The sequence below is a fragment of the Mycteria americana genome, chromosome 4 (genome assembly GCF_035582795.1).
Source record: "Mycteria americana isolate JAX WOST 10 ecotype Jacksonville Zoo and Gardens chromosome 4, USCA_MyAme_1.0, whole genome shotgun sequence".
Lineage (NCBI taxonomy): Eukaryota > Metazoa > Chordata > Aves > Ciconiiformes > Ciconiidae > Mycteria > Mycteria americana.
Genome location: NC_134368.1, coordinates 89380347 through 89408124, shown reverse-complemented (window position 1 = coordinate 89408124; position 27778 = coordinate 89380347). Strand labels below are relative to the sequence as shown.

Genomic DNA, 27778 nt, shown 5'->3' with positions numbered 1-27778 from the left:
AGCAGAGCTGCCCCGGGGAAGGGTGCAGCCACCAAAAATCAACTGCGGAAGCAAATCTGCGTGATTTGGGGTGATGCACTGATGCTCAGCGCTCCCGGGAACCGAGCAGAGCCCGCTGCCCCCCAGTTTGATGCTAAAAGGCGACAAAGGAGCGTTTCGGGGTGCAGACACCGCATTTTTGCTGAGTACGGAAGGCAGACGTACCTGACGGCACCCTCCACAAAGCCAGGCTTCTTGTTCCCAGCTTCTCCCCACGGGATTCATCTCTGCTCCCTCTTTCCCGTGCCGGCATCCATCACCATAGGCAGCGCTGCTCGTACTGTGAGGAGCAGCAGGAAACGTCTAAAAAACCTTGATAAAGTGGGAAAAAAAGCCGGAGAGAGGTCAGAGGGGAGGAAAGAGGCAAAGAGAGGGGGGACGGTGTCTGGAGAGGGGGATAAGTCACTGAAAATGGACGCCGCGGCCACAACAGATGCACAGGGACAATTTCTGACGGGAAGGAAGAGTGACAGCCCAAGCCCTCGCACGAGCTCCCCTGAAATGTTCCCCTTAGATACAGATACGTCTTTATGGAAATATAAAATGCCCTCCTGCAGCAGCCTGCAACATTTTTAACCCCAAAATAGCTTTTTTGGGGGGGAAAAAAACCCTCAAAACCTTAAAGTGCTGCAGCAGGTTTTGTTTCCAAATGCATGCAAATCTGGAATGTTTGCTTATTGCTTTTGTTGAACCCGCTGGCTGATTTGATTACGTCCCTGGAAACGCATGTGCAAATCGGTTTTCCAGCCTTTTGAGGGCACTGCCTTCCGCCGCGACGTCTCCAGCGACTGATGCCAACTTCCCGCTAACGCAATGCGCTGTAAGACCGAACCGGCGTTAAGATACCGATGCCCGCAGCTTTCGACCGCTCGTTGCTTTCAGCGAGCTCGTAGCCATAAATCCCTTAGTTCTCAAATGCAAAATACTGCCGTCAGAAATGACTTACCCTCAAGAAACGCGTTAGCAACAATTTAGTCTCTTAAATTAAGCGGGCTGAAGCACGGCCGTTCCTCTGTCACGCACTTACCAGATAGAAGGGTGTGATGATGAAAGACTGGGAAAAAAAAGGACGTCAAATTGAAAAGCCCCGGGGAGATGAATGCAAGATAACCGAGAGAGAAACGTTTATAGTCTGAGTCTCGGCTGAAATGATTTCCCCTCCCGGGCAAACAGATTTCCTTCTCGCCTTCATGGGAAGCACCCAAAGGAGAGCCGCCATGCAGGCACCTTGGAGTGGCGATAAATCCAATTATAAGAATGAGAGCAGACAGTTAAGACTACACAAGTAAGCAAATTTATTTTAAGACAGAACAAATATCGTGGCAAACAACAATATGCAAATTCAGTTGAGAACAGGGGTAAGTATCAGACTTTGTTTTCAAATCGATATAAAATATAGTCAGATTTTATTTTGTCCAAAAAGCAGCTCGCATCGGGGGGGGGGGGGGAATTGGGAGGGGATGGGGCTGTTCACGCCATCCGAGGTGTGTCACCTGCAAAACCTCAGCCTTGGGAGGCGGCTCCTCTGCCAGCGGAGATGAGCGATGCCGGGAGGAGATGGAGGTGCCTTTGGGAGCTCCGGCTCCCCTTGACTCCAATTTTCTACCTCTGTTCTCGTAAAAAGCCAGTTCTTGCCACAAAGCAAGGGGCAGATTCATCCCCTCTGAGAGCCTCAGTGCCCACCTACCACCTCCTTACGATGGGGCGGTCACAGAGATGCCGGCTGCTTTTTAGAGTCGAGCATCTTTGAAGGCACCTGCACCTCCTCTTCCTCGCTGGCTCCTGACGGATCGACCTCCCGTGGCCGAGCCTGAAAAGCCAGCGAGGGAGCAGCTCACCTCGGATGCCCAGAGGAGCTGCCGTGGCGTGAACAGGATGAAATCCCCTCCCTGCGCGAAGGTGCTGGCGCGCTGCTTTCTAGAAAAGCCATCTCAAATAAAAGCAGACATAGAAAACATTAGATTGTCAATGATGCTTTGAAACAAATTCAAGTTTATCATTTTTTTTTGTTTGTTTTATGAGCGTGTGTGTGTGTGTGTGTGTCGACTTCATACAAACAGACAAGAAAGACGTTGTGAACTTCAAGCTCTGGGTCGGCATGTCGTCAGTTAGCATCCGCAGAAGCACCATCGGATACGGAAGAGTTAGCACCAGAGAGTTTGGAGGACCTAACTGATAACATGCGTCATTTGGAAAACCTGGGGACAGGTTGGGACACGCGGTGGGGGGACATGGTACAGTCCATTAGAAACAATACAAGGCAATTCATGAGTTTTCATACAGTACAATACAGTCACTGATCAATTAACCCTTTCAGTACAGTACATGACAAGTAACACTTTGCACCCTGTTAACACTAGGAAAGGAGGCTTTGGGCCGGAGGGAGGTGGCTGGTAGTTTAACCCTTCTGCCTTTTAATTTCAGGGTCTGCGGATTGCTCCGGCTGCTTTTTGGACACGCCTCCGTCCCACCCCAGCTCAGACAGCCCGTCCCCAGCCTGGCTCCCGGGGGGATGCGCTGGGGGACAGGGATGCCGCCAGTCCATCCACCCGCAGCAAGGTCTTCACCCAAATTGTCCTGGTTTGGCCAGGGAAATGGAGAGCCACCGCCCCTCTGCCCCGCGCCAGCCGCCGAACCGATGAGAAAACCTCAGATTTGAGTTTCCCCCTGGCCAATTCTGGTGCCAAAACATGCAGAAAGGGCCCAGAGGTCGAGTCCAGACGGCCCCAAAGCCAAACCCACTTCTTCCCTCGGGTGTAGTGAGAACAGGGTCCATTGGAAAAGTGCTAAATTACAGTACATTGGCATTTCCATATGTCAACTATTGAACAGCAAAACAGATTGTTTGAAAACAGAATCAGTATCGTACAGTAAGTTCACACTTAATTCTTCACCGTTTCTACACTTGTAACACATGCATTTTATTTCCATTAGTTTAATGCCAGTAGGACCAACATCCTCCAGAACAATGATCTAACATTAAACAAAACTTCCGAAGAAAAAGATTAAGCATCACATAAAGTTTCAGAAAAACCTGTTAATTAGCATCACAAGGTACTCAGGTTTACATTTAGGAGCTTTCATGCCATGACTTTAAAACACCTTTTGGTTAATATCCTGGGGAGTGGGGGGAAACAAACCCAAAAAACCAACCAACCCCCCCCCAAAAGGAACAGTTGGGGAAATAATGTCTCTATCTATATGTATACACGCACAGACACACATGCACGTACACGCGGATAGGTGCATGGGTGTGTGCGCATTTTGAGACTGCTTCCTGCAATGCACAATTTGTTTTGATAAACTTGACTCATTTCAAGGGCATTTGCATGGGTCCAAAAAGACTTTCAAGGAAATGAACTCGAAACTATCGAAGCAAATTAAAAAGTCTCTCTTGGAGAAAACGAAAAGGTCGGGAAAACATCGCCTGTGTGTCATTACAGCGCGCTTCCCATGAGCTGTCTTAAAACCCAAACAACTAAAAATCCCTACAAGAGCTTTTTTTCCGCCTAAAAGGTCCTTCCAAAGCAAGAGGTGCTGTGCTAGGCTTTGCATTCGGGCCTCATGTGTGCCGTGCAGGAGAAAACGCTCACTTTTACCTTCAAAAAGGACGAGATGCCAACTCCAAGGGGCAAAAAACTACACCTGTGGGGGAAAATTAGAAAAAAAAAGACCTGTTCCACATCCCCCTTTCTCGCAAGCTGCATTTCCAAGGACTCAAGGAGACCGGTGAGCTCGCTGCGGGGGTGAATTTTCCAAAAGGTTCGCCTATATCCTCGTGACAGCGAGCAGGATGTAGGCTCTGAGTCACCGAGGTACTTTCTGAAGAGGCTGTCCCCTCGGCCGCTATCATTTTGGGGGGCTCAGATATAGCAGCAACATCGCCAGGCGCTATTTCTTTAAAGCTAGATGGGCAGGGTTAATTTGGCTGGGAGGAGAAAGAAAAAAAAAAAAAAAAAAGAAAAATCTAGATTCTATTTACATTTCCATTTTAAAATCCAACAATAGAGGATATAAGAGCATAATACTTTGGGCTGCTCATGGTTTGTGTTTTTTAACCACCTTCAATTCCCACTGAATACCCAAACCCGTGAAGGTCTATTGAAGAAGGAAGCTTGAATTGAACCCAAGCAAAACCAGCCACCAAAACTGGGGTCGGGCATCGCTGAAAAATACTTCATCTGCTGCAACAAGCGAACCCAATGCACCCATTTTTTTTGTTGCTGAAGGTTCTTTCCATCGTGTCCGCTTGCTAGCAGTGAAGGAGAAGACCTAATTCACTTCTCTCCGTTCAAACTGATCATGCTGTAACGGCGGGGTTTATCCATCAAGTGTCACCGGGGAGAAACTCCCATCAAGGAATATTGCCAGAGAAGGACTTGGCTCGACTACCGGCTCGTCAACGAGGATGAGCGGCAGTCCCAAGTGCGGGTACCCCAGCGGGAAGGAAAGGCAGCACTCTCGCGACCACCGTGATTTATTTGCTGCTACGGAAAACCCACGAGGGCTTTTAAAGAAGCAAAACACCATCAGTTGGTTGAGAGCGGACGGTTTGGGACATCAAAACCTGGATTATTCTGCATCCCGGGGATCATCATCCCATTTCAAACCCTAAAGGTTTATGACTACGTTTACTACAAACTCTACCCTACTGATTGCTTGCTGGCAAGGGCGCTCTGCTTCCCGACCATCGGTACTGAAATAAATACCTCAGGAATTTAACAAGAATAGCGATGCACATCTGAATTGCCTCCTAATACAAGACCTGATCAACTCCTAACGCTGCTTTTCAAATTCAACAGCAAACCCCACGGTTATTATGCTCCATCTTCTAAATCAGCTGTAAGTCCTTTTATTTAAAAATACCTTTTGTAGTTTAAGCCCACAATCAATCTCAACAGCACTTTCAGTACAGGCACAATGATGGCTTTTATTGCAATGGCTTGAGCACAGTCTTTATTAATACCAGCATCTCAGACTGGTTTTAACTTCGCTGTCCCATGGACTCACCCTGCTAACGCAGACCGGGGTCTCGTACCAAAAACAAGAGCGTCTGCCCTACGCTTCTCACTCCGGGTCTGCTTTGCATCCTGCGGTCCGCTCAATTCCAAGTGTAAATTAGACAATCTTGCACCATCCCGATCCCTTTTGAGACTTCTCCTGTATCTTTGGTGTTTCTAAAAGCCACGCGCTTGGGTCTCTGGATGACCTCAAAGTTTACAACAACCACGTCTGCCTGGACGTCAGTGATTTAGATGTTCGTTCTGTTGCGTAAAATAAGCTCGGATGGGTTTAGTTCCCCAATTTATAAAATCGCTAACGGATATGTAATGGAAGTCAGGCACCAGACAGTGGTCACGTACACCTCGGAATTATCTTCTGATGGCCCCTAAGTAATTAACACCACGCCTAAGAGGCTAAATAGACTGGGGAAAAGAAACAGTTCAAAACTCAGTGCTAATAGTACTTACAAAAGTGCAGTGCTCAATATAGTCAGAAGCAAAGTGACTACTAGTACTTAAAGTGCTAGTTTCAAAGTCGGTTTGGTTCAGTCTCCGAAACACAGGTAGAACGCGGGGGATAGCTAGGGGTGAAATTAAAAACAGACAGCACTGCAACTGCACATGCCACACCAAAAGTGCTTCAAATCACACCATTGCGGAGAGATGCATAACGCTACGGCTCAGCTTGTGAACACAGACGAGCAAACGACTGACACCTTTTAGGTTACGATAAAGAACAGCTCCATTAACTCCATCACTACAAACCCATTCAGAAAGCAAGTGGTCACAGCTTACGAAAAAAAAAACAACCCACCCCAAAACCAAGAGTCTCTCGGAACATTTACGAGTCTTTGCAACTATGATACTCAAAGTCTAGCAAAAGCAACCCTGCAAAGCCTGCCCAATGTCTGCAACAAGCTTCGTCGACGCTCATCATGCACTTTACAGAGGAGTCGCGCTGCAGACTGCCTCCTTTTACACGCTATCTTACAGTTAGCCTATTTACCTATTTATTTGTGGTTTGCTTTTTTTTTTTTTTTTTAGCTTTCTGACTATGCATTAAGCTGGCTTTTTTCTCTTAACCACCCTACCAGTCAAAGGACAATTAATGCAAGAACAAGACAATGAAGGCGGTCTAGTAAACGCTGACGTTCCCAATGTCCCGTCTTCAGTTTCATGAAGGAAAACGCTCCGGAGAAGGACTTTGGATCAGCACGCTCCTGGAAAGAGGCTGGAAAAGGAGGATTCATCCCGACGGACTTCAGGCACTTCCCCTTTCTCTCTTTAAACACCCGCTTCCCACCGACTGCCCCATCGCCTATTCCGGCTGCTGACATCTGCTTTTTTGTTCCCTCGCATCGAGCTGCAAGCCCAGCCCCACCTTTACACTCGTGCTGGAAAAGCAACGACTCCGCTCGCTGGAAACAGGGTGCAGGAAATCTCCCCGCTAAGCTCTGCCTTGGTCCCAGTCCTCACCCTGGGCTGGAGGCGGCTCCGTGCAAGCGGGGACACGCTGCAGCGGTGCCCTTCCGTCCCCTTGCCGCCGGAGCTCAGCGCTTGCGAAAACAGGGTGTTTTCTCCCAAACCGAAAGTGGCAAATGACAAAGGGGAAACCAGACCTTCGATTCTCACTAGGTTTCAGTAGGCACCCCAAAAAAAGGCGCTGAAGAGCGTAAGTGGCTCCCCAGGCCCCGCAGGCATCGCCGTCAGCTCTCTCACGTGTTGTACAAGGCAGCATCTGGTGCGTCTGAGGCGGGTACATATCTTTTTTATGGAGAAAGCTCTTTTTAAAACAAAAGTATTGGCTTGCCGGAGTTGGCAGGGTGTGTCGGGTATGCTTCAGGTACAGCTGCAGACATTTTCCTGGTCAGAGAGCAAGCACTAGGGAGGTGGTTTTTCAGTAGCAGGTAACGCTAGTACCCCAGGGGAAAAAAAAGACTTACAAAGCCAGGTCACTTACTTCCACTCCTGCCACAAAAGTCCTGCATTTAAACAAGCAAAAAGCAAGGCTGCGCATCCGGGGGCTACGGATGTAGATCCACCTTTGCAGGCATACAACTGGAAAGAAAGGAGCCTGGAAAAGATAGGGAGCTGGAGAAGGGCAGCGCGAGATCGGCGGTGCCCCGCAGCGAGGAAGGCTTGTGATTTCTGCCGGCGTACGGTGGGGAAACGCAGCTATCTCAATCCACAATCCAGGTAAGAAAACCGCTGACGTGATATATCCAGTCCTGTTGCCAAAACCAGCGAGGTCTGGGGAAAGTAGAGAAGCACGTGTACGTGGCCACGACCCTGCCACCCAGCGAGGAGCGAGTCCATCAGCGAAGGAGAGCGAGTGCTACGGGGGAGAAGCGTGCCAGCTCGCACACCACGGCTTTATCGTAAATGATGGTGGAGTCTTGCGGGATTAAAAGCAATCGTTGAGCATTATGCTGGGCAAAGAAGCATCTCGCAGGACCGTATTCAAGCCTGACCTTGCAAGACTGGCATATATCACAGTTTCCTATACGTAGGCGCGGGGATAACATTTAGTTTAAGTACCGTAGACCTCAACGTTGAGACCAACCCCAAACATTGTACGTACGGAAAACTTACCAGTGTGAAAACTCCCGTACCAAAATTGCTCATTTTCCAGGTCTTTTTATAACATGTTCTTTCCTGTGTTCTGATTGCAAGGATTTTTGGCAGATGATTTGGAAGCGGATAATAAATCTAATGTTAGGACACTGTGTCAAATTGCACAGTAATTTCCTGCACTGCTCTCACAAAGAAGTTTTCACATCACGTCGTGTTTTTGCTGCTTTAGTTTGTCCGAAGGACTCGCCGTTGGCCGCGTCTGAGCCTCCTTGCAATTCTGCCTCCAGCTGGACTGGCAACCCTCTTAAATTTTTAAAAAGAAAAGCTATTACAGGTTTTCTGGGAGAAAAGGCTGCATGTTAGCCTGTGACCTCACCTTCAGCCTGAGCTCTGGATTTTAAAGGCATTTGTAAAATCCTGCTTCAGCCGGCACGCTAGATTTTCATCTAAATATTCTTGGCAACTTTTCCAGTCTCCAAAAAACAACTCAGCTGAAAGTTTATTAGAAGCGACGTTTTATTTTTGGAGGCGGAGGCTTTTGCTGCGTCGAAGCCTGCAGATATCTGCGTGCCACAATTAAATCCTGATTTTCAGCGGTGAATAAAGTGATTCCCAGACACAGCCTATTGCCGAGTAAAATGCGATCCCCAATTGCTCGGTATCAGAGGCATAATGTGAACTGAAGATGCGGGGCTATTTTTAATTCTATGCTAATTATTGCAACAAAAACCAGACCCTGCAGCGGAAGACCAATTCCGGGAAGTAATAATCATCCATCTTTTGTAGTCCTAGCTGCGCTGCTCAAGAAGCAGCTTATTTACAAAATGGCAATCTCCAGAAAAAGGCTGTGTTATCGTTGCCTGAAAAAGCTATATATTCCGATAGGTACTGCTACCATACTGGGGGTGCTCCGCCTGGGAAATTCCGCTTTGAAACTAAAGGCTATAAACTTCAAGTATGGGAAACGGCATCCTGTTCAACAAATACCAGCTGTAGGGCTACTGCAACCCACCGTACCACAGAAATGACGCTTGGAGATCCCTGCTTTGAGATTCATGCTTTCAGTTTAGAGAAGGAAAATCAGACGACCTTTAAATTATTTAGCTGTGAAACGATGCTTTCAATAAAAGCATCAACGATGTGTAAACCAAAATGAAATTCCAAACGCAGACTTTCTGCATTTTGTACGGTTGCTTAAACATGGACGAGAAGCATCTTTCCTCCCCCCCCGCACAAAAACATCCATCGTGCGGGATGACATAAAAATGCCCCTTTTTCGTACGCAGGAAAGAAAAAAATAAAGTCTAAAACCATGAACCTGCAGAGCAGTTGTGAAAGGGATGAAAAAAACCCCAAGTGGCAGGCACGCGATCTGTTTCTGTTCCCCCACCGACCACCGTAGTCCTTGAAGAGGCTCTAACACAAGATGGCACCTCACGGAGACGTGGACCTGCACCTTTGGGTACAGCCAAGCAAGACACCAAGCACCTTGGCAAGTCCTCCCGTTGCAGCCGTTTGTCCTTGACCATCAAGATACAGTCTTCATCGAAGAGCAAACGCGTCCAGGGGAGCAACGTGTACGTGACAAATTTCTTCACGGGGACCTCGTGCCCACAGCTGCTGCTTCTACCTGGGGATGCCACCACCACCAACTCGCTACCGCGGAAGGGGCTCTGCTCGGTGTTCTCCATCTCTCCTCGCTGGGTATCCACACGCCTTGCCAGACGTCGATGATGCCTGCGTCCGGTGTTACGAGACACGTTCCTGGGGGGCAGCAGAATAACTCCAATACATCGCCCTGCTGTAAGGACGGTGCCTGAAGAGGAGAACATTGGACCACAGGGACCGCATGTTGAAAGCAAAACGTTTTATTACCATCGGTTAAGCTTCATAATGCACATTTACGAGTAAGATAGAGGTTATATGGAGATCACTTTGCTCGCTACCAACTACAGCTTCTGGGATTAAATGCAGCAGCTGTTGAGCGGTGCGTAACAGGACCAGCGGAAAGAAAAAGATAATAACCTCCAGTTGAAACGGCGGGGGGCGGGTAGCTTGGCAGAAAACAGTCCCCTAACTTGAAATTCCACCAGAAATCACTTTTTTTTTCTCCTGGACAAAAAGCCACAGCATCCTAGACAACAGCTGGCGACCAAGTACTGCCCTCGGAACGCACCCCTCCAACTCAACACCCACCTCAGCATCTACCACCTTGTACGGGCGCCGCAGCACCGACACACCACGGGAAGATCGGAGGGGACCGCTTTCGCACGGGGGGACGACACCTCTACAGTCAAGGGATCGAGCCTAGGTGCAAAGCAGGATGCTGCAAATACAGGAGCTCCTTGCTCGTCTAATCGAAACCCCTTCTCCCAGTACACAAGTGTTTATTGGAAATTTTGCCTCGCCACGAAGGCAGAAAGGTGGATTACAACTCGTATATAACCCGAATTCAGCGTGGCTGGCGAGCTCAGCGACAGCGCTCTGCGAACGCTCGCCTGGTGTTGATTCAGATGTGTGATTTTTGGTTTGTTTTCTTTAAGTTTCCATGCAATGTTTTTGACAGTAAATGCCATCCCGAGATGGTTTCTAAAGAACATAAGTTTCTGCCAGCACAAATTGCACCTTCAATCTAAGATAAAAAATAGGGTTATCTTTCCTAGAGGTCAGAGGTCACCAAAATGCTATTTTGGACCATCTACTGAAGAATCACTAACATAGTTTAACAGCACCAGCCTTTTTAGCCCAAATCAGTTTACCTTCCAGCCAATCTTCTACAAGCAGCTTCAAATTGCATTAAACCCTAGCCAGAGGAACGCTCTGTTCTGATCTCCCCTTTCCCGATATTACAACTCTTATTTCACATTAGTTTCTGCATTCACACAAAATTCAAAGGAGAGGGAGAAAATGCCTTCACTAGTCAAAGAGGACTCCAGCTATTGCTAGCACAAAACTACCGATTTTTCTTCTTCTAGCAACCAAACTGCTTGGCTAGAAAGGTGGGAAGCTCTTGGAAGACTGAAAGCCTGGAGGAGGCTGGTGTTTAGGCTGAGGCAAGTGAAAATACCCATGTCTTAGCCTCTTGCTTGTTCTCTTCTGCACGGCATCTCCAGCCTCGCCGAGAAGAAGAGGTCAGCATAGGTTTTGAACAACCAGAGAGAGCAGCTCTGGGGCTTATTGCAACAGCTCGAGGGCTGCAGTACGGAGGAGGAGGATGAACTTCACGTTGTGGAGAGCCTGAGAAGGTGAGGAAGTTAAGAGGATCTTCCAGTTGGTGCTTTCTCTTTCTCCTCCTGTGGCACAGAGGGGCTGAGAAGGCTGCGTCTCTCTGCAGGAGGGCACTTCAGAGCCTTCTCAGGAGGAGGTTTGGAGACAAACAACGGGGGTGGTAGACCAGTCCGCCCCAGAGAGCCGCCGTGCTCTCCAAAACAGCCTGCAAAGTCCAAGCCGTGGCTCAATCTTCACTCTTACCTCTTGGCTCACGTCTCAAGAGCTTGCTCCTCTAACTTTCTGTTCCTCTTTTTGGGGGGCTTGCAGAAATACTTTGGGGATGACGACATCTCCTTTATAGGTTAGCCAGCAAAAGCGACACTGCATCTGTTTGGAGTTGCCCGTCCCTTCCTGTTCTTGGATCATCTCGGAAATGGCAAGAAGCTTTCAGAAACCGTGGGCTGCTGTTGAAACCTTGTGAGGCTGTGGGTTGTCTAAAAAGGGATGAGCACGTTTAGGGAGGTTATCCCTACTTTAGGGGCTGTCTCCTAAGAGCAGAAAAGAGGTGAGAAAAGCAACAGATTGAACTGCAGTTTGCTGCTGCAGGGAGGAGTAAGCGGGCACCACCTCTGCCTTACGCTCCGGATGGTGGGTTTTCTTGGGGATGCACGCACATCAGCACAAAACACGCACTGCCAAATAAACTGACAGTTTCAAGCTATTTTTAAAAGAAAAGCCTCTGTAATATGCCTTCACTAAGATAACCCACAGTTACAAGCTGGCAGCATCCGTGAAAATGTTCATCAGGTGACTCCAGCACCTCCCTCTTCTTTTTTTTCTTCTTTTTTTTTTTTTTTTTTTAATAAGATAGGAACTTATCACTTGTTAACTCAAAGGGTCACCCCCGGCAGCGCTGAGGGGTGACTGCGCCGGCGTAAGCAGGAAATGCTGTGGCCGAGCGCAGGGGCCGGGATGCAGCAAGCTTACGTGCGGACCGCACGCCGATCCCAGGACAGAAATGTCCGTACGCTCTCCAGAGCGGCTGCCTTACTTGAGCACTTGAGCACAGGCAAGAGTTTGTCTCATGAGGCAGAACAGGAAGGATAAAATAGTTGGGCTCCTCCGGTATCCAGGATAAAGCTGTTTACGCCTTCCCTTTGTAGTTATACTGTGATGGACACCACATGTGGGCGGTGGTCCCTTGGCTTGGGTCTCTGTTGCCACTTTGACCCAGGTGCCACGTGCAGGCTCTGACGGTCCCTGGTCCCGGTGGCTCCCTGCATCGTCACCCACTGCAGCAACCGGAGCCAGGGCAGGACTGTAGGAGAGTAGACGGGACACTCGGCAGAGGCACAGCTCTTATCTCAACATCTTCGTACCTACTTTGCTGCGGGTATGCTCATCCCACGTACCTGAATTTACTAACCCACATCAAACCCTTGGGTCGATTCCCAAAGTGATGTGGAATTGCTGTTACGCACGCAGAAAAAAATGACTCTAATTATTCTGCAACCAATTTAAATGTCCCGGGGAGGATGAAATCCTGGCAACGTTTAGCTCAAGACGCATACTTCCAGACTGCGGCCTAATTCTGCGTTCAAAGAAACAAAATTAAGGTTACACATAACAAAGGATCCAGGCACAGCACCGAGTTGTGGCGAGAAGCGAGAGTCTGAGCTCAGAGCAATACTTGTAGCAGACGCAGTAAAGCTCATCCCTGGGGAAGCTCTCATACGTTGCCTACAAGCGAGACGCTGCACGCTAGCTGTTTGGAGGAAGCAGCTAGCCTACGAGAAGCGCACGGTCAAATCTGCCCCTCGTAACTGGTTCGTGCAACCCTACTCGACATGAGAACGATGACAGAGGGAATGAATGGCCGTATGGTTAAATAACTACTGGGCTGCAGCATCGCCCCAAGCCCCGCAAGAACCTGTCTCAACCTAGAGTTAACATCTCCCGAAGCCCCACCGGCCACGCAACAGCTGCAGAAGCAGATGAGAGCTGCAGAACAGGATTGCCTGTGGTCCCTGGAATGGTTAAGGCCAAAGCATACCAAAAGAGACCCAGAGGAAAATGACCGCCTGGGAAAAATATAAGCGGTTACGTGTCTTTTTGTCCTACATTGGCTGCAGCAAATGCAGGGGGACGGAGGGAACCGAGGCACATTTGGGCTTTGCACAACATTTCCAGAAAGGTTCGTAAGCAAAGGCTTAAAAAAAGGTGGTGAACTTCTGAGGAAAAACCCGATTTAGGGCTCTCGAGCCAGGTCGCCCATGAGCCATGAACCGGACTGATCAATACTCTTAGTGGTCAAACTGGGAAAAGGAACAGCACAACCAGGACCGCGCCCTGCGAGCAAAGCGAGAGGAAAATGTCCCTATACATCGAGCCGTATGAACAGCTACAGGGGTTGCTACCCACGCTGCTTTGATGACCTTGATGTTTTGCAACCAGATGGAGCAAGAAAGAAAATGCCAGTTTAAAGGATAGGCTCTGAGATAAGAGGCACGAGGTTTGGCTCACCTCGTGAAACACAGTGCCTATTCTCAGCTTGGTAAGTAAGCGTTTGAGCCAAAAAACTCTTTCCCTAATTTTACAAGGATGGGGGGCATTAAAAATGCTCAAATTAAAAAACTTCACCACTAACTACAGCGATGTGCACACAACCTTCGGGAAGGGTCCAACAAAACCTTTTATATCTCAGAGAGAAAGGAACGTAATCGCATCAACAGGAGACACACTACAGCTTTAAAGGACTTGAAAGTAAAATAATTTTTGATGATTGGGGTGGAACGGGAGATGGACGTGTTAAATTAACAGCAGTTCACAAAATCCCCTTGCCAGAGATCATTTAGAAGCTAGAAACACATAAATGGTTTAGTCAGAGTTTTAGGGCTGGCCCCCGGGTTTCGTTCTTCCCCTGGTATTTACCGTTGTGAATTTGCAAAAGCACCGGAGAAACACAGCAGTCTGCCCCAAAATCCCTCCCGGATTGCAGGACTAACTACTAGACACAGGCACGCCAGTGTAATCCTGCACCCGCCACGAAAGGCGAAGAGAGAAGAAAAGCGTTCGGCACGCATTAACCGAGTTATAGGATCTAGGATAAATACTACCGCAAAGAACTGAATCAAAGCCTCGCCCTCTGTTCTTGGCTGTCAATGGCCTCCGCTCATCCCCGCTGCGATGCCTAGCTGGGAAAAAACTCTTTTAAGAGTGGCACCGGCACAATGCTACAGTTTTCAAACTCTTTTCAGAGTTCGCTGGCGTCTCGGCAAAGAGACTGTCCTCGGAGGCAGCTCAGTTCCCTTGCAAATACCTGTTCTGGTCAGCGCTATAAAGATCCTGGGAGCGTTCAAAGATCCGGAAGAAAAGAAAAAGCAGCTATCGTGAATGCATCCCGAACAGAAATACATCTGTTGACTGCGCGCTGAGTTTCATTTAATCCAGAGTGCTGCTCGGTCACCTCTCCTCTGCCTGAACCTACCTGCTGTCTCTGGCCTCGGACTCCCCCCGCGAGCTTCCCGGAGGAGAGACGGTCTTTTTACCTCAGGCAATTCCCGACCACGCAGCAGCAGAGCAAACTCCTCCACGCTACGCTCAAAGCAAAAATGACGATTTGCACAGCAGCGACGGTCGAAGGGGAAATTCCAGGGACAGAACAACTCCCGTGCAACACCGGTTACCGAGGGAAGCGGCGGGAGCGATGCAAACGCCAGACTTTGCCCCCCGCGAGCCCTCTGGTTTGCTCCCGCGCTGCGAAGCCGTCGGGGTCTGCTGCCGCCTGCACGCCACGTGCTTCAGCTCGCCCTTTACAGCGTTAACGCGGAACAGCAGGGATAATTAATTTACGTTAAAAATATCAGGACTGCATTGGCACATTCAGCCTTTCCCCTAGGAAGAGGAGGGAAGAAAGAGCAACTGCTGCTTGGCAGATGTTAGTCATACGCTTAAATGCGCTTCTGGAAGGCGCTCGGATATACGTGTCGAGTGATTATAGAGCAGTGTGAGAACCTGCACGGAACAGGAGGAACTGCTCTACAGTTATACCTACACAAAACCGTCAGATCTCCTCGCGATACAAAAGTTACTAAGGAAAATGCAATTAACTTTCAGTGCGGCCGAAGCTTCTGGGAGTTGGAAAAAAACCCCAAAACCCAGGGTTCTTCAGGCAGTTATCTGGCACGGCTGGGTGGGCACGGCTTGCAGCGCAGCCGGGAAGGAGACGGCAACACAACCACGTTAAGACAAGGTAGCTGAAAGGCTTTCCGAGCGGCATAACGTGTAGCCTCCCCTCCCAGGAAAGCAATAGAGGGGCTTAAAACTTATCTGGAGGAAGGAGGGACATCCCCATGGAAGACAGAGCCGCCGGGGACTGAATGCCAACGCTGAGTGTCTTGCTCACTTGGGGATTTTTTTTTTTTCCCCAGGTCCCGATAATGACCTGATGATCTGACTCTGTTCAAAGCAGAATGAGCTCTTCCTCTATGGAGTGTTTTACTGCTGGAAAAATCATGAAAAACTGAAATTCAAGCGCTGGCCAGTTTTGCTTTGAGATCCCAATTTGTAAGAGACGAATAACAGCAATGTCGAGGTAACGCTGCAGAAAATCAGAGAGCCCGTAGGTGTTAGAGGAGGGAAAGACGGAGCACGAGCACGAAGGACGACGGCAGGAGTGGAAACGGGAGAGGCAGAATGAGCAGAGAGGATGGCCAATTCAGACAAAAACTTAGTTAAAGCTAGCAAAGTTCACGTAAATATTTCGGTGACTATTCACATTATTGCGTGATGAAAATAGGCTTTTCTGTAACAATCCTTGGAGATTTGGGAACACAAGGGAAAGCCGGTATTTCCAAACAAATTGGCACAGGGAGCTGATATTGTCACTAGATGCATTCTTTACATTTGTGTTTAAACAGGTATCTTGTTAGTGCTAGAGTTACGGCTTCGATCGTGAAGATGGGGGGAGTGTCATAATATTTAGTATTTGGGAGGGTATTTAATATTTAGGAGAATGCCTGTTGATGGGCTGTTTTTTCTATGTCTGCTTCAGAAATAAGCAGAGGCTTGAATGACAGATGGTGTTCTGCCGCCCCACCACGTACAGAAAAGATTTCTATTGCAAAGCTTTGTGGAAAACGTGCCCTCTGGTATTTTAACAGTCCGGATTTTCTAAAACTCTTAAAGAAAGGCAAGAACTACAGTACAGAGAGTGAGAAATGACTGCCTTGGTAGTGGCTCTACCAAAGAGGACCTGGGAGGACGCAGAGGTACAAACCGGGCTGGAGGCAGCAAGTACGCTGTTGCAAAAAACCAGTGTACTGGGTGTACAAAACCTTGTACCGTTCGCAACCCTTCCACCTGAAGCTGGTAAGATCGCGGCGAAAATACCTCTCCCGATTTTGGACTCTGTAATTCTGGATTCAAGAAAAAGACAGACTCATCAGAAAGCAACAAGAACACGACGAGGGCTAAAAATTACCCTTGGTGGAAGGCTTTGTATTTGCCTAGAAAAGGATGCAGAAGAGACCTGACAGCAGTCTTCAATTATGTAAAAGAGCTGCGGCAAGGAAGAGAACAAACTGTTTCCATAACTCCTCTCGAGAGCATGGCCCGTAAGGCAAAAAGCGATAGAATTAGACGGAAGCAAGGGACAAGGAAGGAGGGGACAAGGAAGGAAGCACGGGCTGGACAGCTGGACAAGTATCTGAGAGCAAGCAGGGTGAACCACTGAAACAGCTTGGGGAGGGAGGCTGGGAATATCCATCACTGGAGATTTAAAAAAGCAGATTTTTTCCAGGTTGTTCAACTTGGGGGAAAAATAGAGATGCTTTTTGCTGCGTGGACCCTGAAACGCATCATTAGGGGCACCCTCGTACTTGCAAATTTGAGAGTCAGGTAGGTTACTCCTTTGTAACGTGCTGCAGGCTACTAAGCACCAGCCCGGCTGAAAGCCAGCGCGAGGAACGGGTCGGGTTTAGCTATTCCCACCTCTGAACGGGGAACCACATCTGACGTTCTCCAGAGGTCCCTGCCAGCCCTGCTGTAATACATCTTATACAACGTCCTCTCGTCCTCCTCGCCCTTAGGCTTCTTTGGTCTTTGCTCCTTCTTGGAAGGGAAGTTGGAGGCGGAGGAGTTCTTGCAAGGCTTGTGAGACTCCATCCAGGACCGAAAACCCACATCTGTTGAACAACCCGGTGTTATTGAACGGTACGCCGAGATAGCTTCATGCGAAACAGCGGAGAAAAAAAAAGCTGGAAAACCGAGCAATCGAAGGTCAGGAAGTGCCAGAATTAAGGATTATCTGAGTAACCTTAATTCCGACTGCTTTGGATATATGCATAGAGAGCTTAATTACGCAATCTTGTACAACTTTCCCTCCTCCTCTAGCATATAGGTTTCTTTTCCATTCATTGTTCTGTATGCAACCCAAGCTTTACCTACGCATACCTTCCAAACACTGCGTAGGGATCTACTCAGTACGTTTCACGCCGAATTTCTTCTTGTTTTGCTTTCGGAGATCATCAGTATTGATCGGTATGAGATCATCGCAAAAACTCTAACACCAAATGAACTCGTCTTCGTCACACTCCTTTGAGGTAGGGAGGAATCATTCACCCCGTTTTATCGGTGGGGAACATAGGCACAGGCAGAATAAAGCCCAAGTGATCCAGCCTCCATTATCAGGAGGCCCAGCTTGAGATACCGACAGCTTTTCCAGGGTCCTCGCAATTATTACAGCACTTCACTCGTTCAAAGCACAGCTTTCAACAGCTGTTAACACCGACCGCTTCTGCACATCAGACCTCAGAGTCCCAACGCCCCGTGCCCAGGAAAACAAAGGCGATACAAGCGGTGATCATCTGCAAAGAGCCTTGTTAAAAATGACACAAACCCCTTTGCAAAGACAGGCACGCAGTTTGTTTCTTGACAGCCGCTTTCTTTCCCTCTCATCCCCTCCAGCCTTCACCAACACCTTTCTTCTGCAATGTAAACGAGCGGCTGCCCCATCGATAGCCTAACCCTCCGTCGCGCAGCCCCGGCTAGTTCCCGGAGCAGGAGGCAGTCAGGGCAGCGTGCGGAGCGAGGCTCCGCTGAAAAGCGCGCGTGAGCATCCATAAATTGGGATGGCACGAGCAAACCTCAGAGGCCACCAACACCCGTACGCTCCCCTAAGCTTCTGCAGGTATTCCTGGGCAAGCCTCCCGGCACAGTAAGAGCCGAGCCACTTGAGTCTTAAAAAGCAAGCTGCAAAAGCAGTAACTCCATCCGTCGGACCCGCTTGGCCCCGATGGGTTTGTCGGCAAGACTCGACGCTTGCAGAGCGTGTCACTGCCAGACAGACGTGCCCCAAAGAGGAAGGAGACGCAGCCAAAGAGACCCACCCTGGTCCCCGAGAGCAGCGTTAGGATCCAGGCTCTCCGCCTCCTTCCCCGGCTCGGCGGGACTCCAGCGCTGACGGTGCCACCTATTCCTCCTACAGCAGATAAAACCATCGCCATGCTCTGCGATTCCCTGGAGCACGAATCTTGTCCTCGCTTCCCTCCGCCCCCTCCTGCCTTTTCGTTCCTCTGCCTCGGTGGGAAGCGCTTATCTCTGCTCTTACTCCCCCTCTCCCTCTGCATCGTGCCAACGTGTGCTCAGAACAACGACCAGATGGGAATACTTGTAAGAGCCTGAGGTTAACCCGCGTCTTTTATCCCACGTACTCTCTGCTGTTTTGAAATGCAGATTCTCTTGCACGCGATTTGTAGCGTAAAGGTTTAACGTTAATAGTATAGTACGTCGATATTGCTTGTGAAATCTATCTCCCTGCTCGTATTGCACGTTGAACATCTCTGATACGGAGAACAGAAAAGACGACAGGTAACGTTTTAACGCCTCAAAAGGGAAGGACCTATTGGAAACAGGAAAAAAATTACTATTTTTAATACGTATATGCATATATATGTATATAATACTCCTCTCTCCCTTCTCTCTGTGTTAATTTGTGCGTCACGCATCTAAATTCACAGATGTTTTATCAGCACTGTGCTTCGTGGGGCTGGGCAGAGAGCCTCAGCTTTAGCTCTCTTCCAGCAAGCGACACGAAGGGCGATCTTTTCCTCCAATTAATCTCTGCGAGGCAAATGATCGAGATGAAGAAACAGCCAGATGCAAGCTTCTGCCTGCGGGATGCATTTCCCCCACCGGGGTTAAGAAACCCATCTGACCGGCTGCATTTCCAGCCAACAACTCCAAGGCAGGAGCAGTTACCCTTCCCTGATGAATATTAGTGCGTAGGATGGGTCTGAAACACCTGAAAGATGGAGTGTGTCTTTTTTTATTTACGGCAGCTACTCTGTACAGAGCTAGCAATTTCCATGTGCCACTCCAAGCGTTTCGAGGTAGCCTATCAGTTAGGAAGATGAATTAGCAAATCGTTAATGATGGTTTTATTGGGGTGGCGGCCAGGCATCTGGAGGCTAGGCCAGTACCTCTGGATACAGTACAAACACAAAACGCGCCCAACAAGCATGAAAAGGCCAGGAGGTACATCCAGCGTACGCCTTTCTAGACGTTAATGTACATAAGAGAGCCCCGAGGCTGCGGGTTCGCGTTTCGCATGATGCCTCGGCATGTGGAAGGAACGATCTAATTACATCCGTCGCAAAAACGCCAAAACGACGTCCGGTTTCTAAAACCTCAATTTATGCTTTGACATTTCTGGAAAACCAATTTTTAATCCATGTCATCTATCAGGAGTTCCTGATATTTCATTTTACCGTGGTGCTTTAAAATGATGTTGCCTTTATGGAGGTACAGGCGGGGAACTGAACGTGGGCGTGACAAAATATTAGGAAGAAAAATCGGTGTCAGCCCATGAAAGCTTCTGCAGATTTTGGAGAAACAGAGCGGCAAAAGATCTGGCTTTAGCTTCTTCCAAAACGCCCGAGTCCAGAAGCACTTCGTCCCCTGGCCGGATCACCCCAAAACGCCCACAGCCGTGATTTCACAGCACCGATGGGTGAAGCGATAACGAACTGCAAGCGTGTAGGACGCGGAGGGCAACCGAGACCCTTCACACGAACCACAGTCCCGCACAGGTTTCACTTCTACCCAGAAGAAAAAAGCCTAATGGGTGAATCTTGTTTCTCCAGATGCTGGAACGTGCTTGTTTTTGCATCCACGCAATGAAACTTTAATGACTCCAGATGAAAGTGAAAGGACAGAGGGGTCAACAGAAGACATCACCACGCTAGCATTAATAATGTAAAGACGATATACCTACTGCCCAACGGAGAGCACGCCCTACAGCCGTGAAACAACCCGTGTATACGGCATCGTCCGCAGGCACGAGGAGCACGGCTTAAACCTGCTGCCACCTCAAGCCACCGCCAGCATGGCCATCCAAGGGGACGAGGTCCACGGTCCCAGCCCGCCGGGCGTCTACGGGGACGTATGACGCTCTCCCGGTCCTTTGGGAAATCTCGGATACGCTGGACACGCTTTGCTCCCCAATGCCAGCGTTCACGCCGGTGGGATCAACGCCGGAGGGACGATTTGTTTCGGCAAAGGCTGTGGGGTGACGGCCTCGCTCGGGTTCATGCAAGTAGCTTACGATATGTCAAGTGTAGCCTTTATTTCCACTCTGACTTGGACAAACTCTTTATTTCAAATACAACCTTTACTCGAAAGGAATGGAGGGGTAGGAAGGTGAATGTTAGACATCACGACACGTTAAGTAATTAAAAATAAAGGGCATTTTAATTTTGGAGGAAGCAGCATAGAAAATTAAATGGCAGGTATAGTTTTCTTTAAGAATTATTTTATAAATTGTATATATATACTGTATGTACAGCAAAAGTAGGAATGCCATGGAACTAAAACCACTTATTAATTAATTTTCAACCTGGTGCAAAATCTGCCCAATAAAAATACACAATAATAAACTTTTTCCTGCTATAAAAGTTACTACGCTTGGATAAAAGGGCTGCGAGTCAAGCGAGCAGTAGGCTTCCTAACCACTACCAACTCCCTTCCCTGTGAGTTCAGGTCACTTCAATAGGCCATAGGGAAAAAAGAAGGATGCAATCATTAGACTACGACATCTTTAGCAGAAAAAATGTGTGCTGACATTGATTTTGGTAATTGCTTGCTTTTTTTTAATAAAGGATGGGTTTTTAATACTTCTGCTTGGGGTTTTATGAACATGGTAGTACAGATTTGCAGAGGCGGGGGTTGTAAAATGGCATTGGAACACGATGTGGCCGGCAGTACCTGCAGCTGCCTCTTCCTTACAGCTCTCGCCTCACCTCAACGATGCCTCCGAGGAAGAGTTTTGCCTCCTTTTGACTACGTTTTCCATTGCAGCCTTGCCGAAAACCTAAAGGATGAGAGCGCTTAAAAGCGGAAAATCTTGCAAGGGCCGTGCAAACTGCACGCAACCGGCTCTCGGTGAAATAACGCGTTTATCCAGACTGGTAGTAGGAGGAAACTGCCCCCTCTTTAGACTGCGTACTTCAGATAAATAAGATTATTTTGCTACGAGCTACTACAGGCTACAATATACTCACATAAATATATTAATGCCTATATGTGAATATGAATTTGTATATATCGGATACAGATAAGAAACACGACGACGAGTAGATTACCAATAACCGCTGCAGCTTCTTGCTGGGTAAAGTCCGTCATCCAGACTTGACGTGACGAACCTGCGACGGCGGGTTTTGCCATCCCCTCCGGAGCGCCCGGTGGGTCACCCTCGCTGCACCAGCGCAAAACGCTTCCCGACCCTCCCTTGGCGCGCCCCTGCCTCCGCGCTTTACCGAGAAAGCCGGCTCGATGGGCTGGACTCCACACAAACATCCCCAGCTGCAAGGCAGGGGAAGCCCCCGCAGCCCCCGCCGCCCGGGATGAGGTTTTTAGGGACCGCCCCAGCTTCTGTGCCAACAGCGGGGAAAGCCAAGTACGAGGGAGCTGCTGGGCTCGGCTTTGCCTAGACTATACGGGAAAAGCTTGGGTTTAAGCCTCGGCAGCACCATCGGGGGCCCGATTTGCAGAAGGGGCGAGGAGCCGCAGCGACGGCGGAGCTGAGGATGCTCAGCGGCTCGGCAAATCGCAACCTAAAAAAAAAAAAAAAAAAAAATCATCCCACTCTCGGTGGTTTGAGAGGATCCTCAATATAGCGCCTGTCCTCCTCTAACATACGAGCGGAGCTGGACCGAGCAAGTACGATAGGTCTCTAACAGACACGTGCATGCAGGAGACGGCTTCTTTCAGCATTAGACTACGTTACCGAAGCATCCCCTTACCAGAGCGGGAGCAGAAATGTGCTCCTAGTATTATTTACACAATATAAAGTGCATTACGATTTAATTATTGAACTGACAGACTTTCTGCCGGGACCATACAATTTTGAAACAGAGGTGAGGGCTTGAATAGGAAATTCTCTCATGAGAAAAAGAGGTTCAGACTGGTGCTCTTCACCCTGTCCTCCTAAGGATTGTTTTTGGCCGTTCTTTCTAGTGCAAATAAGCTTGTGTTTTCTTAAGTTTAAGGGACGTGGCAGTTTCAGGGCATGAGGAACGAATATTTAAAACACATTAGGGATTCGGCGTTCCCGAGCATCTCGACGGGCCCTTCTGAGCACGAGCAGCTCGTGTTATCGCCGCTCTCGGAAGCTGAAGACGCGCTGCCAAAAATAACAAGGAACCCGTTTCCAAATCTCACCGTTAAAGTCTTGCATTGCTACATTTCGAGTGAGTCTGTACTACCTTCCCACGACAAGATCCGCAAACACCGGTGCTTTCCATTGCAGTGGAAACCCGTGGCTGGTCGTCTACCCACGGGTGATCGGCTAGGAACGTGAAGATCCCGGTCCAGTTTCAGATACTAAGGTGCATCCCGCGCCAGGGGAGTAAATGCGTTAGTGGATCCTACGGGATACCTGCGTGCAAGAACCCAGCCCAATCCGGTAGCCAGCAGCCGCTGAATTCCTGGGTGATACTTACAATAAACTAATGCCATCGGAAGGCCGATTCATTAACAAAAGTTAAAGGGTTTCTTAAAAAAACGGGCGGCAATAAAGGAAAGCCATTTCGCATCTTTTTTTCTTTTAAAACGGTGAAGAAAATATCCCTTTCCAATCGCTTTGCCCGTCGCAAGTATTTTCCTCACCAACGCTACAGGAACACAGGGAAGGCGCGATCGCTTACAACACGCGCGGGCACTCGGGCTAATTCCAACGAAGGAGCTTTTACAATCCCTTGAGGCAAAGGTAGGCTGGGACGGGGAGATGTCAAGCTCGTAGGGGAGGAATGCCACACAGAAACGGGAAGGAGAGCGTAAAAAGTTTGTACATTCATAGCTCCTGTTTGTTGGATATAAGTTAATTTTTTACTCCAGGCACTGTGACAGGCAGCAGCAGTCAGCGATACACTAACGTACGCATCAAGGACTCATTCACTAAATTCTGATTTCACACCAATAATAGGATGTAGAGTTATTTTAATGTTGGTTTTGTTGTTTTTTTTTTTTTTTAATTGACCTGTTAAAACCATTGGGACCAAAGCCTTAAGAGCGACGATGAACCAGTATCCCCTTTAACCCCCAGCTGATTCATCACGGTCCGCTCGCTGTTCAAGTGGTGGAGCGAGAACATCTCTCCGAGAGTTGAAAAAGTACCTGAAAGAGCAATCTACGCGGAAACGGATGGGAGTTTCTGAAACAAAGCCAAAGGCTCGGTTGCTGTAACTGCTATGTGTGGTTTTACCTAAAGGGGGAATCACCTAAAACAGTGAAATTAACTTTCTTACTTCTTGTCACAACCGTAACATTTTCCTAAAGGTTCTTTGGTGACTTTGGTGCAAGCTTTTCTTTTTTTTTCTTTTTTCTTTTTTTTTTTTTTTTTTTAAAGTTAAAACAGATCGACTAGTTTTAGTACCCAAACTAAAGTCCAGATTATCCTCTTGGTTCCCACCCCTGCCTCCCCAACTTTTCTCGTTATGGTTAATGACGTTAACGGGTAACAGCATTCGGATTGAGCGTGGCCGTGCAGCGTGCAGGTGGGTCCAGACTAAGAGCGATGAACGGTCTGGTTGGAGATAAATACATTTCTCAACAAATCAAAAAAAACCCCCACACAATGGTCGCATGGAAAAATAGCTGGTCCACGCGCACACTGGGCCGCTCTGTAAAAAACCGATTCAAACGATTATAAATATCTGATTAGACACAGTAATGCGTACTTAAAAAAAGACCTTAAAGGTGGGCAACACGTTAATTGAAGTACCTGGAGCTCAATCAAACTCCTGCTGGTTTCAGAGGGCAAGGAGCTGGTCGTCCAAAGGCTGGAAAAGCCCCTTACGTTAGAATTATTCACGTTAAGGAACGACAAAGAATTTCGAAAATCTTTCGTCAACCTCCTAACCAGGTAATTGTACACATTTTCCTTCCAGGCAGAGAGTTTGTCTCGTGAGACGTAAAATCTACGTTACAGAGACTTTAGCAGGACGACACTGAAACCGGGCGGTGGGCGATCTGGAATCGAATTGCTTGATGACAGCCCCGGCTCTGAGCGGGTGGGAAGGGGGTGATGGCAGGGCACGGATATTATCTCCTAACAACAACACCTGTAAAATCAACACAACAGAAAACCCGACACGGTGTTAACCGCGGCTTCCAAAACGTGCTACGGGTAAGTATGAGAGAGAGGCCTTTTTATACGAATCCAGTGGTGCACCAAACCCCCCAAAGGTCTTTCTCGCAGCGGGAGGAGAAAAACGCCCGGGTGTTTTCCTCGCACGGGTAACATCACGACCGCGTTAATCTCACATTTGGGAGAGAAGCCGGTAGCCTCGGTCGCAGCGATCCCTCCACCTCCGAATACCCGCTCCACAGCTGCCTGCTGGAACCCATAACCCCCCCTAATAAAAAAATACCTTTTGAAATCTTGGACAAATACATTAAAAATAAAAAAATCACCAGCCTCGCATGGGCAGAACACGTAGATGCGGAGTGCGTTACTATTCATTGCCATTAATTCAGAAGGCTTAGCGCTCAAGTAGAGCTCCGCTATCCTGGGATACTCGGGTTATTCGGTCAGCCCAAAACTACGAAATGAGTAACACATTTTCCGCTCTTCACCAGCACGTTATAAAGGTCTGACCGGTTATCGAGGTTTTACCCACACAGAATATCGTTTCAAACTCAATAACCAGCAGATGCCAATTTTAAAACCTCTACCTCTCCTCATACACATACCAGCAATTCACATGAAGTCGATTGTTGTCGTAAATGCCCTACGGCTACGCTGCTCAGCCTTTTGACCGAGTAGAGGCAGAATTCAGTCCCGGAAAACCCGTCATAAGCAGAAACCGATACATTTCAGCATAAGGTTTGGGGGTTTTTTTTGTATCACCTTGCAGTGCAACACAAGCCTTATCTAGACTATTTAAAGGTCAGAGTGCCGGATTTTTTTTTTGTGCTGATACGCGTACTTCCATAGTCTTCAACGCTCGAAGCAGCTGACTCATATGGGCTCGGGAGGTTGGTACTTTCGTAAGACATACGGAGATGTTTTGGGTGTAATTTAACGTGATAACCAGACTCCTATAACATTACAGACTGGAGTTAGCAAGAACTACCGGAAAAGGACTTTACAAAAAAATGGGGCGACTTGAAATTACTATAGGTCAGTCCCTCTCACCAATTTCTGCTTGTTTTGTTTTGTTTATTTTGCCAGACGGCCAGTCCAATGCACTCTATTCGAGACCCTCTTGCTCTTCACCACTGTCCCCTCTGGCATCCATTCTTTTTTCTTTATGGCTGTTGTAAATTCTCCTCATCTCTTCTTCGTACTTGATAAAATTTTCCCCAAACCGTGTCCATGCTTTGTATGGAACCGTGATGGTGTTACGGTAGGGCGGCCTCACCTCACTTACCTTCAGGAAAATGCCGTACCTGTTGGATCCCACGTCGAAGTAGAAGCGCTTGTTGTCCACTCGGAAGGAGGTGCCCTCGGGGAGCTCCGGGGGCTCGTCGCCTCCCCCCTGGCGATCCTCTATGTCCCCCTCGCCGTATTCTTCGATCAGCTGGACCAAAGCATCCCTGAACTCAATCATCCCTTGCGCTGGAAGGACGATCGTCTGCTCCTGTCCCAAGCTGTGCCCAAAATAACCCATCATGCCAGGTCCCCTACTCATGGTTTGCCTAATCCGCAAGAAGCGTCCCCGCTGATTCTCCTTCAGGTCCAGGTAATACTTTCTGTTGTCCCTCTCGATGTACTCCGTTTTGAGGACGCTGTGAGGGTGCTCTTCGGAGCCGACAGACACCGGAGGCGAAGGCGGCGGGTGCTGCTGTCGCCTCCGGGGATGCTGCTCTTTGCCATTGCTGTGCTCGTGCCGGTGACCGTGGCCGCCTTTCAGGCCCAGGTGAGCGTAGTGCTCGATGAAGTCCCCCAGGCAGTCCTTCAGCTCGGCGGCCACGGACAAGGAGAGGGTCAGCTTGCTTTTCCTGATATTGTCCTGCCTGCCTCTTCCTATCCAGACCTCGGCGATCTTCAGGAAGCGGCCTCGGGAGCTCTGTTTCACATCCAGATAAAAGCGCTTTTTCTGGATGTCCACCCTCTTGGAGGCCAGCTCCTGGATCTCCATGCAGCCCCCCTGGGAGGAAGCCGGGTAATGGTACTGGTGCTGGGACTGGGAATAAATGCTCCTGTGCAGGCCAGAGCCTCCCAGGTTCCTTCCTCCTCCTCCTCCTCCTCTCCCTCTTTCCATCTTTACCAATCAGCTGGAAATAATACATAACAGAGACACAGATGACAACATCAGCATCAGGGGCCTGTTCGGCTTCTCGGCGGCGTCTCTGTTCGGCGCTGCTCTCCCTACAAAGACGCCTGCATCCCTCTCCGCTGCCACGGCACGCAGCATCGCAGCAAAAGGATCCCGGGTGCTCTTCCCCTCCCCTGCTCCGGCTCCCACCGGCCGGCCGACGTCCTCCCAGACAAGGGAGCCCTCCTTCCAGCCGGCCCGCTGCCCTCGCCGTCTGTCCCCGCTCCGGCAGCCCTCCCTGCCCTACAGACCTCCCCGTGGCCCAAGCACGGCAGCCTGCCCCACAGCCCCGTCCCTCTGGCACTACAGACCCCTCCGGCTGCCCCAGCCTCCGCTCCCCTGCAGCGGGGAGAGGGAGCCCCGGGGGAGTGGGTCGGGGTGCCCCTCAACAACCCCCCCCGGGGCTCCCGCTCCCCGCTGCAGGGTCCTCCCCCGTGCTGCTGCGTTTCCCCTCCATCACCAGCCTCTGCCCTTCTGCCCCAGGGCACTGGGGGGGGGCCACTGGGGGGGCACTGGGGGAGCACTGGGTCCCCCCCAGCACTGCCCCCCTTCCTCCACTGCCCCCCAAAGCTGCAATCTCTGCCCCCAGCCCCCCCCCCCCAGTGCCTCAGTACGGCCCCCCCAGTGCCCCCAGAGCCCCAGCACTGCCCTCCCAGTGCCCTCATCGCTGCATCTCCTGCCCCAGTGCCCCCAGAGCTTCACCTCCTGCCCCCCCAGTGCCCCCGGTACTGCCCCACTGCCCCCAGCACTGCTCCCCAGTGCCCCCAGCACTGCATCTCCTGCCCCAGCACCGCCAGAGCTTCACCTCCTGCCCCCTCAGTGCCCCCCATCACTGCGTCTCCTGCCCCAGCACCCCCAGAGCTTCCCCTCATTCCCCCCAGTGCCATCAGCACTGCCCCCCTGCCCCCCAGTGCCCCAATACTGAACCCCTGCTCCCCAGTGCTCCCAGTACTGCCCCCCAGTGCCCCCAGTACCCCGGTATTGCCCCCCCAGTGCCCCCCAGCATCGCACCTCCTGCCCCATCGCAGGCCCCCCCCGCCCCGCCGCTCCCCCCAGCACTGCCCCCCGCCCGGTCACTCACCCCACAGCGCCCATCGCCGCCGTTGCCCTTCAGCCGCCGCCGCCGCCGCTGCC

At 49.6% G+C, this 27778-nt stretch overlaps 1 protein-coding gene and 1 long non-coding RNA gene across 7 annotated transcripts; one reads left to right on the top strand and one right to left on the bottom strand.

The window, feature by feature from the left end:
• Positions 1 to 54: 54 nt before the first annotated feature.
• On the top strand, positions 55 to 3443 carry LOC142409567 (uncharacterized). The gene is made up of 2 exons (XR_012775698.1): positions 55 to 1324; positions 2464 to 3443. It is a non-coding gene; the product is annotated as an uncharacterized LOC142409567 (long non-coding RNA).
• PURG (purine rich element binding protein G) lies at positions 2064 to 27778 on the bottom strand. 6 transcript variants are annotated; one of them, XR_012775695.1, is made up of 5 exons: positions 27726 to 27778; positions 25757 to 26603; positions 24106 to 24445; positions 21467 to 23498; positions 2064 to 21195 (listed from the first exon to the last, which is right to left on the bottom strand). XR_012775695.1 is itself a non-coding variant. In XM_075501264.1 (3 exons), exons 2-3 carry the CDS (start codon positions 26588 to 26590, stop codon positions 21165 to 21167), a joined length of 846 nt encoding a protein of 281 aa, XP_075357379.1. In that variant the 5' UTR covers positions 26591 to 26603; positions 27726 to 27778; the 3' UTR covers positions 2064 to 21164. The 6 variants fall into 6 exon arrangements, 2 of the variants coding, with proteins under 2 accessions (XP_075357379.1, XP_075357378.1); XR_012775693.1 differs by having other exon boundaries at positions 21467 to 24445; XR_012775694.1 differs by having other exon boundaries at positions 2064 to 21183; positions 21467 to 24445.

Coding starts and splice junctions, on each gene's coding strand:
- PURG (XM_075501263.1), bottom strand. CDS start 26,590: ATGGAAAGAGGGAGAGGAGGAGGAGGAGGAGGAAGGAACCTGGGAGGC.